General features: G+C 34.9%; 1 protein-coding gene across 1 annotated transcript in view; it reads right to left on the reverse strand.

Annotated features, from left to right (window-relative positions):
- Positions 1 to 20719, reverse strand: part of LOC111502423 (acid sphingomyelinase-like phosphodiesterase 3b) — a 60025-nt gene that overhangs the window by 28563 nt on the left and 10743 nt on the right. The window contains exons 2-4 of the mRNA XM_074182885.1: positions 15189 to 15257; positions 7456 to 7621; positions 2172 to 2377 (exon numbers count right to left, since the gene is read on the reverse strand). Of these exons, the coding sequence (XP_074038986.1) occupies positions 2172 to 2377; positions 7456 to 7621; positions 15189 to 15257 (441 nt within the window). The remainder of the gene's footprint in view (positions 1 to 2171; positions 2378 to 7455; positions 7622 to 15188; positions 15258 to 20719) is intronic.

The raw sequence follows: 20719 nt of genomic DNA on the forward strand, positions 1-20719 counted from the left end.
AATGATCAAATTGAGTAATTGCCAATCGTGAAATAGCGATGATGTAGAGAGAAGTAATAAATTTCTCCATCGCGTCAGAACATCTGCAGTGCCGGACCATTTCAATTTAAAATTCTCAATGGCTATCAATACGAGAAATCTCCACTTCCAACACATTTTTCCGTGATGCCTTTGTCATATTTATGAGCGATGGAAAGAAAATAAAACGTACCGGCTTTCATGGAACATGAAATCTGTCGTAAATTCAACGAATGAGACGAAATGACGTTTGTGCAGAAAATATGATTTGAATTCATTTTTACGTAGATTTGAATTCGGTCTTTGAGCTCACCTCATCGTTATTATTCGCTTTCAGACAAGAGAAAATCAATTAGGGATTGCGGAATAAATTCCCACCAGGAATCTGTATAATATCACTTCCCCCACATTATTCAACTGAAATTGTCCAGGAACAAGATCTTATCATACTTCTATGGAAGAAAAGAATAAATAAAAAAATCAAACTCCAAAATAACAAACAACATATTCAGTTTTTGTTGTAACTCTGTGTCACAAAATGTGGGCCCTGCTAGAGTTCCTTCAGTTTTGAAATAACGATGACAACATGCATATTTTCGTCTATTGATGTTTGAAAAGAAGCTTTCTGTTTTTGCCAAATCGTCTACTTACATTTCAGTTGATGAAATATGTTCAATTTGTTGAATCTACTAGAAAATATTACACAGCAACAATTTTGCTGTAAGACAATCAAAATTAATAGAATATTCATGCACAGAAGTGAGCACAGCATTCCACTTCTTTATTTCTTCCATTGGATAGCCGCTATAGAAATTTCCCTTTTCATTTCTGGGAATGCATGAAAGAACTCTGATTAAAATATGATGAACATAAAAAACGCTCAAATTCTGATGAAATATGGCTTCATGAATTCACGAATATATGGAATTGTCAACCTATATAAAATATGTTCAAAGGAAAATTTTAATATCTACTGAAAAACCTGTAGCTAACGCATCTCTGTTTTCCAACGTAAAGGCCCATTCGGAGGAGTATTTCATTTTAATTTCAGTAATTCAAAAAAAGTTGAATTAAACTCAGTGGGAAGAAGGAGGGATGAAATGAGAGTAACAGATTATATTTTCCATTTGAGTCGTCGTCAGATGGCATTTTTCCTTTGTTCCTTTCTTCTGGCTGTAGGAGATTCAAATTAAGGATATTTCTATCCGATATTTCGATTAAAAACGAAATGTTAAACAAAAAACTACTGCATCCCTTACTTTCGGAGTTATTTAAATATCTATTTCTTCAAGATTGAAATAATGGAATACAATATAGCTGATCAGTTTCCATTCTATTGCTGAACATTTGATAGGAATTCATGTTGAAAATGATCTGCTGAAATGAAAAATACAGTCAAATTGAAAAATTCCTGCTCGCATGGGTGAAATGAACGAATGAAATCAATGTTAAACCGATATATTCATATCCAAGATAACACAGAGGGAGTCAACCTGAGTATTTTAATGAATTTGTTATCATCCTTTAATTAGCTTCGCCTGTATGTATGTATGTATGTATGTATGTTTGTTTGTTTGTTTTTAACCCTCCTTTTCATTTCATATTTGTTTCCGTATGAATGCTCGGGATCTGTATCTGACAGAATTATCGACATTATTGCGTGATCTATTCGCGGGCAGATGGCGCTCTACGTAACCTCCTTGATATAAACAAATTTCTAAAATATTCTGTGTACTTTTCCCAAAATCTCAATGGACCCTGTAGAGAGGATTCAATTCAACCTACAGTAATCCAGAGCAGGATTTAAGGACTCTGGTGGAGACTGACATATCACTAACGGTGAATGAGATGTGGTATCATTCTTGTGTTTTTTATACACTGGCGCCATTGCTTGAGAATGAAAACAACATTAAAATAGAATCTAGAAGCCCACAATCCGCTTTCGACTTATATAATAGCTTGTCTGTGACAAAAAAGAAACTTTAAAACATCAAGTTTGGATGTCACGGTTCTCAACTCTCTTGGAGATACGTTACGGCCAAATAAAATTGTATTATATTGAGTTTAGTTCTCAGACAATTCAAATATGGCACCCTCAGTTTTGTTAACATAGGAATGAACACCTTATATATACTATCACATGAATCGCTTACCGGCCTCGAAGGTCTTCAGGGAATCTGTTGGCAGCCACCGGGACCACATCCTGCCCAACCCTTCCCTCAGGAAGGGATCGTCGTGCCCCAGGGCCGGAAAGACGAACTGCGAACTGAATGTCTTTCCCAGTAGATCGGTGAGGTTTTGCAGGAGTTCCATTTGACGGAAATCTGGAAGATGCCGCACTGTGTGTGACAAGCCATCGCTGAAAATACAGAAACAATGGATTTTGTTCGATGGAAATGGAGGGTAATAGAAATTATTACGCTTCGATAAATGTGAATTAAAAAAGCCTTGCAGAACGATTACCGGGAATTAAATTGAATGGAAAGTACTGGGAGCAGATGGTTCTGAAGTGGATCATTTCGTCCAGAGGTATATTATGAACGACATGAAAAAAAATTTTATTTGTTTAAATAATTAGCGAAGTGACAAATTTGCTGCCAAAGCATTGAATCTGTTTCTCTACCGTGTAAAAACATGTAATAGTGTGTTTGAAAAATCAGAAAAAAATATACTATGATTACTACGAATAGTAAAATAGATCATCAAATCAGTGGAGTAATAGTAAACTGCTCAAACACGAATATTAAATACAATAATAGTAACAGAATTTTGCGATACAACGAAATTAAAATTTAATACATATTTAGTTCAGATTCAATGTTTGAGAATTTCGTTTGGGGTTTTTTATATGGTTACTATTACTTTTCAGGCCAGACTCATTTTTAATCGTTTAAGTAATACCTTAGAATTGAAAAAACTCTTAAATGTCAACTTCATCTCTACCAGTTTCCCTGCACTCAAAAGCTAGGCCCTGAATGGTTGCGTTACTCTCATATACTCTCATCACCTCATACAGGTACGTCATACTCCTCTCAGTCTTTAGCAATTATCTCAATATAGAGTACAATATGAAAATATTGATTTGGTAAACTCAAAGATAGTTTGTCACAAAGAAAACGATTTGATTTTTGTGTTGTTTTTGTTGGTCATCATAGTTAATATTTCCTAATCACTTCCATCCATTCAACAATATTTCGAACACAGTGTACATTTCGAAGGAAAAAACCTCTTTTCTTTCTCTATTCCACTTCCAAATTTTTCTCAACTTCATTTACATGAATCTTGTCAAAAATTCAACGGTTTCAATTGCTCTGATGATTCCACAACACAACAAAAAAATATTTTTCGAATGTTTCCTACACTAAATTAGTCAATTTCTACTAATTTTGGGGTGATAAAAACGAAAATAACAATGAAATATTTTTATTAGCTCTGGTTTTTGAGATACACAGTACTTAATCTTAAAGAGTAGTTATACTATACGTGAAAAGTGAAAGTACATAAAACAATATTGTTATGTTTCTTTTAGAATATTTCAAGTACAAAATTAATAAAAAAAAACATTATTCTTAGTGTTTTGACAAATAAAAGAAGTTTGTACCACCAAATTTCAATTAAGTCCATCCGATTCATTGGAAGATCGCTGTCGTTTAGCTTGTCTTTTATAAAACACTTCTGGAGCATCCCTATACACAGACCAGCAGTAGTCTGCAAGCATTGCTTCATTCCAACGGCCCTGATATCTCTGTTCCATTAAGGCAATGTCTTGATGGAATCTTTCTCCATGTTCGTCACTCACAGCTCCACAGTTTTGTGGGAAGAAATTAAGATGAGAGTGAAGAAAATGAATTTTTAAGGATATGTTGCATCCAAGTTGGTGGTAAGCTTGAAGAAGCTCTTTAACCAATGCTGTGAAGTTATCATCTCTTTTGTTACCTAAAAACCCATGTACAACCCCCTTAAAGGCTTCCCAGGCTCTTTTTTCATTTCCTGTTAAAATCATGTCAAAAGCAGGATCATTTACGATTTCACGGATTTGAGGCCCAATAAAGATGCCTTCCTTGACTTTAGCATCACTCAACCTGGGAAACTTTGCTCTCAAGTACTTAAAAGCTTGTCCTTCCTGGTCCATGGCCTTCACAAAGTTTTTCATTAGTCCCAACTTAATATGTAATGGGGGAAGGAGAACATCCTTAGGATCTACAAGAGGCTCGTAAACTACATTTTTCTCATCAGGGTTTAGGTCTCGTGTAGGCCACTTCATTTTTTTATAGTGAGATTTTCTATCCCGACTGTCCCACAGACACAAAAAACAACAGTACTTGGTGAACCCTAATTGCATTCCTAGGAGTATAGCAATGACTTTCAGATCACCACAGATGTGCCACTTGTGTTGTTCATATTTGATTGATTGGAGAAGTGTTTTCATATTTATATACGTTTCCTTCATGTGAACTGCATGACCTATAGGAATAGAGGGTAGCTGATTTCCATTATGCAGAAGTACAGCTTTTAAGCTTAGTTTTGAAGAGTCTATAAACAGTCTCCATTCAGATGGAGTGTGATCCAAATTCAAGCAGTCCATCAAACCATTAACATCAGAACAAACTACGAGGTTTTCTTTTTTCTCAAAAAAAGGAAGCAAATCTTTTTGACGCTGTCTGTACTGAGATATTTTCACATCATGTTTTAGAAGATTCCACTGTTGTAGTCTTGACCCTAACAGCTCAGCCTTTTCCTTAGACAAGCGAAGATCTCTTATAAGGTCACTCAACTCTGCTTGACTAATTCTGTGCGGATCACTAGACCTATCGCTTACCTCAAAATCAGGGTCATAGGATGTAGAAGGATGGGTTGCTCCTTCTGAACAGTCTTCATCACCTTCCTCTAAAATTTCATAGTTTTGGGGTGGAGAAGGGACTGGCAAATTGTCTGAGTGTGGTACAGGCCGAAGAGCAGATGGGAGATTAGGGTATTTAACCGTTCCTCTTTTCTTCATAGATAAACCTTGCTTAATGGGAGGAGTTAAGCAGAAATAACAGTCGTCTGTATGATTGGTAGGCTCACGCCAAACCATAGGTACTGCAAAAGCCATTGCCCGGTTTTTATTTTTCAGCCACTCTCGCAATATGACGGAACAAGAATTACAACATATATGAGGAGCCCATGATTTATCTTGGTCCCCAACTTTCACACCAAAATAATGTTCATAGGCTGTCTTAACGATAGGTGTCATTTTACGTTTCTGAGCCTTAAATGTTATTTCACCACATATATAGCAAAAGCTATCGACAGAATTCACACACTTTCGAGGCATTTCAGATCAGCACTTAAATTAATTTAAAAATCAACTTCACACGATAATTTCAATAGCAACCACGTGCGTACAATTGACAAACTCACATAGGTTATGTTTACTACTTAAGAACAGCTGATGAGAGGGGTGTTATGTAAACAAACATGTGTACCAACTGTTGGTGATGAAATATTTCATTTGTTGAAAACTCAATATAGATATATATAATATAATGATACTATATCTTGAAAACAAGAGCTAATATATGATTTTTATGGTCACTTTCGGTTTTAACACGTGGAAATACATTAAAATCATCTAATTTCAACCCCGAACCAAAAACTTTGTTGTGTTGTGTTCTTATTCCAGAATCGTCTTCGGGTGATGACTGGACTCCATTCATCACCCGAAGACGATTTTGGATACCAACAATCGAAACGTCGTGAAGTAACTTGACTTGAAATCTCTCAATTTTTTATTTTCATTTTTTCTTTAATTGTTTTATATTTTATTTGTATTTTAGTTCACTGTGATTTCATTTCAGGGATTCTTTGCTCAATATAATTGCTATTTACAGCAATTTTTTCAACTTTTCATTTGTATTGCTTTTTTATATAATATTATATAATGTCTCCCACAGTGGTTGACGAAACGTCGAGCATAAAAACCTGCAGACCACGGCCAGAAGACAACTTCTGAAAGAAGCCGCACTGATGAATATTTACCTCAACGTGTTTTAAAGTAAATATCGTGTGGAATGTCGGGTATTTCCCCAATCTGCTATAATGAGCAAATTCCATCTGCATTGCTCTTGCTTCGAAACAAAAACGAAAAGACGCAGCGACGTTCACTTTAATCACGGTCGCTTCTCGTGTCCACTGCAGGGATTCCAACCTGCGCCCAATATCGATCTTATCCCAGATATCAAACAGTATCCGGTTACAAAGACCGAAGCATGAGCACTCTCCATCATACATGCAGAAAGTCACGTATAATATACCTAACTTTGCATGACAATATTCCTAGATATCCCGACTGAGATTTTGATCCTTTAATAAAACACGAACTGTCATTCCTTACAGAATCCTTTTCTGGCCTCACCGTGTCAAATGTTTTATTCGCCTCCATCCATCGATGAGAAGTTTTCCGCGTTCAACGTATTTGTTGGGAGTTTGGGAATGGAAGTTCTCCATTTGTTTTTCATTCGCCATAAATTGCATGTTGGAGATTCGCAAAGTAACTTCAAAGTTTGATGGTTGTTTCGATTTTCCTAATTTATTCTCAGGAGAATCTTGTTGGAATGTTTTTCTCGTAATTCGGTAGAGTTTTTTCGGAAAACTCTCGGAGAGTGGCTGTGTAATTGGTTTTCTTACTGTTATGGGGTTAACAGATCAAAAAACCGACTCGAACTGGAAAACCAATCTTCTCGAGTTTTGTGTTTTGGCATCGGTTGAACAGACTTGTTTTGTGTGTAAACTTTTGTTACGCGATTTTTTAGCTTGTTGAAGTGCGAAAGGAATCGATTTTCTCAGTACTGAACTTCTAATGAAAATTGTATGACAGTTGTTTTAGGAACAGAGAAATTTAAGAGTTGGATCTGTTACTGGTGGTTTCGAATGGATCATTGTTTGGTAATAGAAATTTGGCACCTTCATACGGTGTTCATCAAAGGAAATAATTTTTTGTACCATTAGATTCAGTTAATTGAATCATGATGACCATCAAATATTGAAAAATGTGCATGTGAATTCAAAAAAGTGATAATAAATACTTTGCGGTATGAATTATGTCGGAATCAATGAAATAAAATTGTTGCAGAAGTATCAACGCAATTGGTTTCACCGTTAATTAGCTGTGGTCTCCAAATTCCTAACTTGTGTTCGCTAAGGATTAACAGGGTTACACCTTTCTGAGTGAGATACCTAGCACGGATCGGAGATATGCATCGTTCGTAATTTGGGATTTAACCAAAATTTACAATGGGGAATGTTCGAAGAGTACATATCACTAACTAACAAGCTATCATCTGACTGACTGGCAATATTCAGAGTATTATATTGATTACTTCTGATATCAAAATTTCATAGATTTTCATATGTATGAGGAACTTAGACAGTTTTCCTATAAAGTATAATTCTCACCCTGTCCAGAGGACAAACTCCACATTATCGTTGTGGCGCCCCATCATAGTTTGTGCAGCTGACTCTATCAGCTCCCACGTCGAATCACAACTGTAGTCTCCATAACGACCCATGTGTCTCCTTGAAGCTTTGCTTTTGATTCCTTCATAATCAGGTCGCCAGCAACCTGAAATGGAATGGAAAAGTCTCAATACAAGAAAAATATATTTTCGTGATGGATTGCCAATTTCAATGTATATTCGATTTGTGAAAAATAAATAATAATCATGTGGTGGAAGAATAGCAGCCACAGTCAACACTTCTATCCCAAAATCAAAGAGCCTTCAGCAAAGATGATATTCTGAATGCTATGTCATTAAGAATGTAGGAGTATCTATTCGAGAACAAAGTCCATCTACAAATATGGTATAGATAGATAGATAGATAGATAATTTATTGATGTTTTTTACATTCATCAGTATTTACACAAGTCAATACATACATATTGATAAAATTAGCATATGTCAGGCATCTATTTATATTTACATAAACAATGGATGCTTACAATTCATAGAACAAGGTTTTTTTATAAAAAATATTTATATCTTATTACATCTTATTTACATCTGAGTTATTTAAAAACAAAGCATTAAAATTTAAAATTGGGTATTATAAAACAACGACAAATTCCTATATGGTTAAGGAACTTATATCACAGTGCAGGAATTTTTCGGTGTTGAAGAAGGCGTTTTTCATTAAAAAATATTTTATCCTTATTTTGAATATATTAATAGGTAGAGATCTTATGTTCTGTGGTGATTTATTGTAAAATTTTAACATATTTTTAGGCGGCAGTAGTTTGTACTCAAATCAATTTTATGCCTAGTGTTGTGGTCGTGCACATTTTCAAAACTTTCATATTGAGATGGATTAGTTTTTATTTATATTAAATTTTCCATGATATATGGAGATATCGTGTGTCACAGGGGATGAAAAACGCGGAAGTCAGAAAGTCATATACAAATAATATACGAGTTATCAAAAAATTGAAAAAACAAGAAGTACTCGGCTGACAAAACATTATTAAAGAATTAATCAAACATGAGGATGATGAACTTTTAACAAACATTATAAATGCAATAGTCAATAGGACACTGAATAATCATAATATTCGAAAAATTAAAAACAATAAATTGAAATAACTACAGGATAATAGCACTTTCATCACGCACAATAGCAACCATAATCAGATGGAAATATACAGGGAAAAATTGAAGAATATTAACAACGTTTCAGAGAGAGTAGATCAATTGTAGATGTTGAAGGCCTATATATGAATTTCATATACCTATTCAATATATATACCAATGACTCCATTAAGTAGTTATTATCATTTCGAATGGTAGGTTTCTAGTAATATTAGTGATTTCAGTTTTTTGTTTTAGTCAAATCCATAATTTCCAGTCTATATTCTTTCTCCTTGCTTGTGATTTTCTGTTGAATTCTTTCGCAATTTGTTTTGGCTCGGTTATACTCTTACCAGAATTGATTTTCATTTCGTAATTTCGTTTTTTGAAATGTCTTACACAAATGTCCGAAGTGTTTTTTGTATATTTCTGATTATTCTCTCTATTTCCTAATCAGACTCGTAGATTCATTTTTATAATTATTCGAAATTGGATTTTTAGGTCAGCAAGTAGAATATTTGTAAACCATGGTTTTTTTTTTGGTAAATTTTCGCTCCAATTCGATTCCTCTGAATTCATTGGTCGAAATAGGCATGTTTTTTATCGTAAATGAATATATTTCACTCGTTCAAAATCTGCTCTCTACATTTGAATTGTTTTTTTCGATTTATGACAATCATAAGTTCTCATAACTTTTTTCAGAAAGTTACAACAGTGGCGAGTTGATTGCTTTCAATAGAACCTCATTCCAAATTTCGCAAGTCGTTATTTGGAAATATTTCAAGAAACCCATATCGTCTAATTTTCTCGAAACATATTTCTTTCTTTGTGAATCGTACCGCTGTCACTGTACTCATTGTTCCACTGATTGAAGACCTCGCTTAACAGGCATTTGCTAACGTGGATCAGTAATGAAACCCTAATCGAAAAGATCATCTATTCAGCTATGTCAGTTTGCATGATATTCCGACTAATCTGTGCCCAACATGTGAATAACCGCCTCGGCGTGTACATATATCTGAAAAAACGGGTTCAGTAAATGAGGCGAACATTTTTCAAACACGCAACCACAAAAAGTTTACGTGTGCTTTCACATAGGTTTATGACAAATGTACACCGAATAAATGTCGAAACAGGAGCGGACTAACAGTATATCCAATGAAAGTCACTTTAGGAAAATACCTTCCGCCGAGGAACGTTCCGATAATCTTGTTTGAATTATCAGGAGACGAAAACGAATCAAAATATAAAATTCCTAGGCGTGCAAGCTTGTTATCGTTTGAAATGGTCGGCCTTTTATTAGACAGCTACAGTTTGATTGTTATATGAAGACAAAAGGTGAAGTTCAATTTGCATGATGTCAAGTAATCATTCAATTGAACTTCCACTTAATACTATTTTTGGCCTGTATATACTGCAGAGCATTCGCCACACTTCTATTTTGACGTAAGGCTCTGTGAACACGTCTGTTTGGACAGAAAATCTACAATTTATGAACATCTTCAAGAATCAAAACACAAAATGAGTAAAGATAACCTCAAAAAGGGGAAAAATGAATTTGTTGAAGGCCATAGGAATGAACAAATCGGAAATATATACCTACAAATGAGCAACTAGATTTATGTAGATCCACATTCGTGAATTTTCAAGTTTAACAACCCCTATAATCTTCAGTGTTGTCCTATCTTACCTGAAAGCTCCCAATATAACCAAGTTTTCCAAATTTCACATTTCAGTTTTATTTTCATGAAAGTGATTATGAATTACCACAAAATAAACAAGTCATTAATCACATAAATCAAACTCCTTATCCTAACCAAGAATCGACTTTTCCGTGATATACTAATAACAAGTGTTTTTCATTTTAGACTGAGATTGAGAAAATTTCTACTGATTTTGCTTCAAAACAACATCCTAAATAATGAAAATCCCATAAAATAGTCAGTAAATGCCGATGAGATTCGAAATGGGAAAACTAGATAAGAGTTTGCATATTTATTGGACATGAAGTTTTTCTTATATCTTTCGCATTTCATCTGGATTTCACAAAATTGATCATAAATCTGATGGAATTGGATTCTGAATGTTGAGACCGATGTAATGAAATGAAATATTTGTTATGAAAACATACCTGGAGATATTGAAAATGGAGTGAAATAACGTAATCGACAAGTTTTCATTGAATTTCTTTTAACATAAGATTGAAGTTAGAGCTCTTACCCTCAATAACCAGCGATTTTCATTAAAATATATGTTTTGAGTTATTTTCGTAGGATAAATACTGAGAAGTATCATTTGGCAAAGAAAATATTTGCTGGCAACAAGGTTTGTGAGTCTAATTTTTCCTAAATATAAGAAAAAATATGAGTTGTTGTATGTTCATAAGCTGCTAGTAGTGTTTTTTCGGCTGTTACCTCATACTATTCAATATTTTTCCAATAACCAATACACCGATTAGAATAATTACGGATCAGACTCATTAATTTTCGAAAGGTGAATTCACAAAATCTGTAATGGGTTCAAAAGTCACAATTCAGATTTTTCGTTCATGATATGATCACAGAGTATTAGTAAAACACTAGAAACTCATTCCAAAATTGTCCTGCGAATAGCTTGTTTTTATCACAGTAAACACCAAAACTCCTGTAGTTCACCCCAAAGACCAATAGTTGATATATTTGGTTTCATGCTTCAATTTTCGAGACGAATTTCTGACAATGGAGAGCATTTTGTGAGGAACTAGTAATAGAAAATTTAAAACTCTTAACGCACATGACGTTGATACATTGGTAGGTCAAGGATCTACTTACCAAAGTATCTCTGAATAAAACCATGAGACTAAATATCAGGAACAAACCACAAATGAAATTTCTGAATCATTGTAACCTGAAGATGTAGACGAGACTAGATCTGCACATGTGCCCATCCCTCAAATCCTTCCTTTTTACGGTATACCTGTTCTATGTAAAGTCACCCTGATCGACCCCTGGGTGTGAAAAGTAATACCCTGAAAACGCTATCCTTGGGTTAGGAAAGGAGAATAACATTTTTGAATCATAATAATCTCTAACAACAAAAAAGCAATTGAAAATTTTTCAAAAATATTGAATTTCTCTATTTGTTTGAACCAATTCAATAAACAAATTACGTAAAAAATTCATATCCTATGTAAATAACTGCCATTGTTTAATATGAAAACAGACATAGCTAAATATCAATTGAAAACTAATTTTTATCAACAATTTTTAGATATTTCATTCTGCAATAGTTATAAAAAATCATAATTAACAAATTAATAAATTCTAATGAAGTTTCTTCGCAGGATCGTATGACGTATATATATCAAAAGGGCTCCACGAAGTTTGAAATTCATAGGCCAATTATATATACCTTTCTTCCCATTATTTATGGCGACGGAGATTGGGAAAAAATTTGTTAGTTTACAATTGAATAACTTTGTGAAAAATAGTGATAAAACTTTTTTTTTCTACGGGACTCGATTCATTCAAGTGTTAAGAAGATACTAGATTTTTTTCAAATTTTTAAAATGACATTTTATGTTATAAAAAAATTATTTCTTTTGATAAACTCTCTTTAGCGGCAGTGCGCGCATGCCGTAACAGCCGCGCGGAACCCTATGTTCAACGTTAAATTAAAATTATAAATAATAGAGATAGAGTTTCGGGAGTCGGGATTTTTTTTATTGTCTTTTTCCTCCTCTTTGACAAACTTTTTTCAAAATTGCTAAAATATTGATATTTTTTGAGTTATTAACGATAAACTAAATACCATTTTGTTTAATCTTATTATGGTTAAATGAGCAATCGCTCATTTTTTAGGACCTTCATCTCTATTTTTCATGTTTTTGAACTTATTGATTAGAATATTATATACTCATACAATCCTTCATTTTTGGAAACTACCATTCTGACAAAATTCGAATATTTGTGTATTCTTTATTATGGTTTGGTGCATCAAAATGTTCTTTCGCCATTACATCAAACACATCAACTTTCGCCAAAATTCAACAAACAACTCCTTCGCCATAATTTCGAACATTGCGCATTCACCAAATTATATTACGAGCGCTTTCGCCATTGTTTAGCATGATGCGCCTTCGCCAAAACTGGCTGTCGTGTCTTTCGCCAATAATTCAAAAGTTGCTCCTTCACCAAAATTTGTTCGGCGAGTTCTTTCGCCATTATTTCAAATGTGCTCCATCGCCAAAATAAATAGTAATGATTTAGTTTAGATCCGGTGGTCAAGATTTAGGTAATTAAATTTTTTTGCTGAAAGTATAGAAAAAATGGCGTAGTTCAAAAGATCTTCACTGTGCGGAAAAAAATAATTTGAAACCAACTCAAATAACATTTCCAAATTGCTGAGGAGAAACCAAAAGAAGCTGTTTCGAAGCGACCAGAGATTTGGTGAGATTAGTTGCATTTTTTGAGTAGAGGTTAGTTCACTGATAGATTTTCTAGTTTTCGTTACGGAGGAGTCGAGTAGAAACATTAAGGAAACCGTTCCAATCGAAAGTATTTTTTTTGACAACAACCGTGTGTTTCTACTTCTTCCATCTCCGCTTTGGTGAGCTCATCTATCATCTCTCTCTCCATCACGTTCATATTACGCAGAGCGGTATTCGAGTAATCGGAACAATTTTTTTCGACGATTACTAACACAATAATGAAAAATGAAACTTTCTGGTTTCTTCTAGTTTCGTCCTGCATGGATATTTTCAAACTGATACAATAGAACCCCTTGCAGTAAGGATAGTTACATATAAAAGTGGTAACATTTATCAAGAAAATAATTATATTTTGCTATTCATGGCTGTAGACTTGATTTTATTTTGGATATTCTGAATACATTGAGTATTGTCTTGAAGGAAAAGCTATATCAAAATATTCAAATTGTCAATATCAACAAGGGTCTTTGTGCAATACATTATTGATATTTTCATCATTAGAATATTGTTGTTTGATGAATTCGTTTCAATTATATGTTATCATTTCCCCGTCATGAGTAGTAATTATCGAAAAGTTTTAGTACCGATTCAAACACCCATTTCATATCTTCTCTGGAATAATAACAGCGAAAGTAATAACTTCAAGATTGATTGTACTTTCGTATAGTCGGTAATGTATTACGGGTAATGTATTACGGGATACGGTACATGGTGGTAATGACGTCCTTTAAATTATATCGTCCATGGTTCACAACTAGATATCTTTCGAAACTGACAAGTTCAAGTTTAGCAGTGAATATATACGACAAGTGATTTGATTGTAGTGGAGATTAGAAAGTTCTGTTATTCATTCCACAGTCTATTGAAAGGAAATTCATTGTAGGGCTGCATACATAATGCACTATGGAAATTGAAAAGACAACAAACTCCTCTGAGTTGAGCACACAGAATGCTCTCAAAACGTTTTTCTTAGAGTAAAAAACAAGAACTAGTACAACAAAACATAATCGTGCTCAAAACTAACAAACAAAAATAACTGAATGAAATTGTTCGCTGTGAAGGAGGTGAAATGGTTACATTAAGAATACAAAAGTTTCAACTGAACTTCAATAGACGAAAAAACTCCCCATTTTCACAATGAAATCGGGGTATTCAGCAGAAAAATTCATATGCAGCAAATGAATAATCCAGAATTATGAAAGAGAAGAGGAGATGCCTAGACCTCTTTTAGCTGAAATATATTTTAACACATTTCAAACTCATTGAAACATTTCATTCTTATCATCATGAGTCCAATACATTGCTCTGCTGACGACAACACGCTTGTCTCTATTGGATTGGAGATTTGCCCCTCTTTTATATATACTTTCACGGGAGGTGTTCAAGTGGCTTGGCACATTTGATCCCACTAACAGATTTTCAAAGCACGATTCAAATAACTACTTCTAGAGACAGCAATTTTGTTCTGGTGTGTCTCAATAAACAATTCACTTTCAGTGCTCATTAGAAGTTGTTAATTTTTATACTTATTGATTTTCATACTTTCCAGAGAAAGTTTCGAATTCATGGTTCAACTCATGACTTTTTCTAAGAAGGTAGTAGTTTATGCTGACCTCATTTTTTCATTCTGGAAACTATTCGTGTTCTTTCATATGTGCTTCAAATGTTCTTCCAGTTTGACCCATGTTGAACATCGGACATGAACCACAAGACAATTCACACACTTCTCATCTATCTGTAACCAATCTTTGTTTCTTGTTATTTTCAATGTTCACACTCAAGTTATTACTGGTTTGCACCAACACATAATGCTGAATTGAGCAATATATTATTGGGTATCGCATGTGGATTGCTAACGCTAACTATTCGAATTTTCAAAGTGAAATTGTCTGCTCGAGTCAAACTCTTTGTAACCATCTTTGAGACTTCTTTACAATCGTAATCTTTCTGATTAGTCCCTCCACAAGAAAGGGATGATGGAATCTAGTTTCGTCTGATATATCATCGAAATGTTAAATTAGTTGACTTTCTTTAAATTCGCCACAAGTGTAAATCAGTTTGAAATATCAGTACGTATAGTTAAGTTGAAAAGTAAATACCTTTTCTGGCATCTCCATGGAATATCACATGTCCGTCGTAATGGATATCAGTGATGTGCCAAAAATATCCTGAAAAAAAAGAAAATATGAGTTAGTGTCATATTTTTAAAACATAATGAATCAAAGGGTTCCTTCCCTTGTCTGGATGTGAAACATTAGAATTCGTAGTTGATTATTCAGAATGGAATTATGTTTTTATAGGTGGAATTGAAATCTCTAGTGTAAAATGTACACTGACTCTGTATGGTAACTTGAATTACGTTTCGCTATCTAAGTAAGCATCATCAAGCAGCTTCATCGGACCAGAGCCTATCATTGGCTTCGCTTCAGGCTTTGCCACACAAACATTGAACAACTGGATGGCAAGAAGATTTATAGACTTCTGGCAGAATCTTCCAAGATTGGCTCACGCTCACTCCAAGGCGTTTATCCACCCTTCAAAGCTTGAAACCAAACAGTTGTTGAACTACAGTAGAGATGAACAACGATGTCCAACAGGCCTTCTTACAGGTCACTGTCATTTGAATCATCATAAACAGCGACTAGGACTGTTGGAAGAGAGTTTGTGTCGCCTCTGTTTGCAAAATGATGAAACAGCAGAGCACATACTTTGTGCCTGCCCCGCTGGGAACCGAATCAGATTTTTAGAGTTCGGCAGAGCCGTACTCTTACCGTCTGACCTGAACGACCACTCACCATACAAACTATCGGCTTTGTTAAGAAGCTAGGTTCATTTGGTGTGAATCGGTGTGAGCCACAATAAACCCTTTCGGGTTGCGGTGGAGGGTCTAATAGAGCCACTCACTTTGGACCGAACCTAACCCAACCTAGATGGTCTGGAGTCCTAGACGGCCTTGAGTTATAGTTGCTGTTACTTTTTTATATTCAAATTCCGTAGTGACTTTACAAAAAACCCAGTATTATCAAATCATCAAACAATTAGATTGATGGAGAACAATGGAAAACACGTCAGATATACCATACAAAATGGAACTGCTTTTGTGTGTCAAAAATTACCAACAAGGTAACTTCTTTCTTTATATTTGCAGTAAATCAGTCAATAGGTTGATAAAATCTGTAAAGGAATGGAAAAAACTACAAAAAAGACAACACCTCAGTTGAAACAGAACATGAGAGGAACAGTTTATAATGTATTACTATGGACAATGATGAAAGAACATAAGAAATAGAAAATATCAGTCAATGAAAAAGATGGGTTATACTCATAACTATTGAAATCCACATAATGTTTGGGATAAGTTACATCTTTTCAACTGAAAATGACATGAACTCCTCTGAAAAGCGAAACAGTTCAGTAGAAGAGTTTCTGATATATGTTTCATGACAAATTTCAATAATTTCACTTCCGTTGGTGAATTTGTAAATTTTTGCATCCACTGCGTTATTCTTCAGAAACAGTTTGAATCGTGAACGTCTCAGTTTATTCGAAAATTTCGAGGCAAGATTCTGAAATCTCTCTCTGGGAACTCCATTTCATCATATCGTCCATCAACCGAGTGAATTCGCTGTTGCTGAACCAGTACCAGTATTTTCTGGGATTGTTCGAGGTGATCATTCAATAGCTTTATTCTCAGCTTGTTTTTCAAGGTTCTTTATTAAAACGTTCGTTCATATATATTACAAACAACACCAACACGTTTCCTTGGGGAACTCCGTTATCGAAATTTCAAAAATTTGATTATGTTTCCCTGATATCAACTGACTGGATGGATACCCTGTACATTGTAGTAGTGATCGAAATATACCACTAGGATAAAAACAATATTTGGAGTCTACTTCTCTTGGAAACGTCTTGAAAAGTAATACGAATTTGGTGAAACATCCAGAGAGCAATTTTTTGAGTTATGCTCTTTTTTGTTTCGTCGTTGTTTGACACTCAAGTGGAGATAAGTTGTATTCGTTTACTTCGTACCAAATCAACGGTACTTACAAACATTTTGTTTTACTGTTGAATATTGCGAATTGGAGAAGTTTCTTCATGAAATTCATCACCAACGAATTACTCCACTGATAACGTTGAGTTGTTGGTATGGAAATCATGTAACATAATCGAAAAAAAATACTTTGTTGGCTGCTGATCATATATTCATGAATGAATTCTGTTGAAAACAAAGAACTGTTGCTGAAGCATGCTTAGAGATTGGATTTTTTTACATTCTACGACAGTGTTTACTAGAACATAGGCATCAATACAACTAACGTTCATCTTTTGTTTGTTTACTTTTAGTCTGTCAGTCTAGCAAATATTCAATTACCTATCCTCTTGGCGTTCGTTTCTTACGAACTTAATAGCGCAGGAATGCCGGATTGAAGATGACTTCAGATATCTGAATTTGCGATTCGAAAATGAATAATGTCGAATCATGTTCCTGAAAACTGCCTGGAAGCACTCTCTATATTATTCCAGGATCAACAACTTTGTGGCATCAAGAATCCCCATAGTAGGTTCACACACAATTAAGCGGTTGTTATGCCTGAAATTGCTGTTCTAATTTAGGCACGTTCGAGATGATTCCTGCTCCATGGAACTCGGTTCGTTTCCACTCACTAGATTATTCTACATGAGATTAGATTAGGGAGTAAATTATTGTAATTAGTGCATTAGTTCCTTACCAGATCGATATTTAGGCCAGGTGGATTTTCCCTATGATTTCAGTTCAATATTCTATATAGCATCTAGAAAAAGTTCATTGAGTAAGATCCGTTCCTGAATATAATAATAGCAGATAACTAATCTGGAAAGCTATTTTCTGGGTTTTTAACCGTGGTCTGCAGATTTTTGTGCCTGACGTTTCGTCTACTACTGCGGTAAACGTTTTGGAAGGCGATATATGGTAACGGTTGAAGTGCCCAAATTGGTGTTGATACTTGACTCTAGTTCTGGATTATTATAAGTAGTCGTGGCTTGGTTTTTCCTAATTGGATTACCTAACCTTGTTTATATACATTTTAGAGACGTATAGCCAGATTATATCGATGTTCATTGCCTCTTCTTTTCAATTGAAATTATCCCTGTGTTTCTGAATTTAAATTGCCTCTCTATATACTTTTAGATAGTTTGAAGGAAGATATTAAACGAGATAATGTGGGTGCCTTTTTTGTTCAATTACAGCTGATTTATCGGTTTCTGTACTTCTACCTATACTTCTTTTGGTGGTTTCAAAGTCGACCGGCCTGCAGCTACAAGAAATCCGGTATACTCCCGGTGTTGCTGAAGGTTCCCTGGGGTCATTATTTGACCTTGGACTTCGTCTGATAGTTTTTGTTGACCTGAATATTGGTTTCACGTCATGTTTCTCTAAGATTCTCAAAATTCGGTCTGTAACATTCTTGACATATCGAAGAAAAGCTTTTTCCTTGACTAGTCAAGCTGTGGTTACTTTGGCGATGTACCTTTTCTCTTTGAAGACTTTTTCAGGTTACTGAGTTCTTCAGGAAGACTCTCATGCTCACAAATACGTCGTGCTCCTCAACCAACATTTCAATTACCCCTCTTTGTCACTGTAGCTGGTGATTGGAGATTTTGTTTAGGTACCTGTCTGTCTGTGATAGTTTCCTGTACACTCTGTGGCCCACGTCTGTTAACCAGAACATCCAAGAAGGCTAGAGACCCTTGGGTTTCTCTTTCCATTGTGAATCGTTCAGTGTCTCTTTACCAGAATTCCATACCACAAACATGTCATCAACATGAAGCAGCCAACGATATGGTTTCACAGCCGATTGCTCTAAGGCCCGTTGTTCGAAATTTTCCATGAAAATGTTTGCCACCGCCGAAATCAGAGGACTGCACATTCTTTGATCGACTGAATATTTCCCATTATTAATGTATTTCGAAAATATGGTAGAACTGACCGTCATATCTTTGTGACAACTTGGTGCGTTTTGATTGGCTGGTTGGCCTGTCACGTTGAGCTAGTGGAACTCCTACTCATGCAATAATCATAAATAACACTGTAACCTCTATCTTAGATGACTATTTGACCTGTACACTAGTTCTCCCGTATTCAAATAAGGCAAAACATTATCACTTTTCAGGAAGAATATATAATTCCATTTCCACCAAACAAACATATTTTGTGGCACACTGAGCTAATAATATAATGATTATCTTCTCATAATCACCTCATACGTAATTATCAGCCACATTTACTGGCGGGAGTTTATAAACACTGTATTTGACGTATTGTTTCAATTGCCGCGAATTTACATACCGTGAAATCGTATGTTATCACGTGACCTCTTGTGGGAAATATGTGCGAAAATGAAGGAAATCCGATAACGGGTAGGTATTTCGAGTTGTAAATTTGTTGCGTAGGTTGAGGAAATCGCCATGAAATAAATGATTTACTATTCGTCCTAGAAGAAGGTTTTCATTCCTACTTGAAGGGTGTGCTAGAATTTTTACCTTCTAGACATTTCTAGCAGAGTCCAGCACATTCCAAAGTAATTGTGAGCATTCCAACACATACCAGAACAATTTGGAACACTATGGAATATTCGACATCAACGTCTTTACACGCCCGCAGAAGCCATTGAACTGCAACTTTGTGAAGTAGTTGAAGCCTTCCTTGTATGGGTGGGGATACCCATAGTCGGGGGTATATAAAGCAAGATCCGTTGACCATTTAATTCCAAGTACCACGCAATCTCATAATGAATCTCTTGGTGAAGATAGATATCCCAGCCGGTAAATACTATTCATAACTCTATCGAAAACGCATTTTCCTCACCAGAACGAAAGAGAATAGAAAAAGGTGTTCCATCCAACGAGATTACGACAACAGATCTTCAAAAGATACGTGTACAAATTTCACAGTTGTCGGACAATTAATTTGAAGGATAGAACATATTGAGTCAACCAAATTTTGTTATTTTGAAGAAAATGGATAAAAAGCAGTTCGGTGGAATTTTCAAGTGAACTGACACGTCGGTTCAAATGGAAATTGTTTAAAAAACCAAAACCGGTCGAAACAAATGAAAATCTTAATAGATATCAGACAAAAGTTATTTTCTTTGTCCTATATTCACTAGTTTATGTAGTTGTTGAAGCTACTAATGCATTCAACCTTCCCGACATTGAGTGATTGCTTTGCACTTGGGTACACAACTCAATGTCATCTACCAAGTGTGTTTGAGAAGCCTATTGTGGGAAAACTCAAACTAGAACACAGTAAATGAATTAAGGTAGCCTGTTGTTCCGTCCATGTTAAATCGGGCTAATTAGGCGAAGGGAATTTGATAGCGAATAGCTGACTCAATGACACAATGCCTGGAAACAATAATATACCAGATCATTAGAACTTGACATTATCAGTAATTGACCTATATAGCTGAGATTCCAAATACGCCATTTCCAAATATATAATGAATGAAATTTACTGCTCGATTAGACAGAAGCTCAGTCAAAATATTGTGGTACCATATAACCCTTTGATTAATTTAGAAATTGTTGCAATCAATGAATCTCTACAATTGTATGATACGAAAATCGAGAAGGGCGATTGAAGTTT

Source organism: Leptinotarsa decemlineata, unplaced genomic scaffold (assembly GCF_025532065.1).
Source record: "Leptinotarsa decemlineata unplaced genomic scaffold, Ldec_3_MD MMD2_tig00026330_RagTag_RagTag, whole genome shotgun sequence".
NCBI classification, from domain to species: domain Eukaryota; kingdom Metazoa; phylum Arthropoda; class Insecta; order Coleoptera; family Chrysomelidae; genus Leptinotarsa; species Leptinotarsa decemlineata.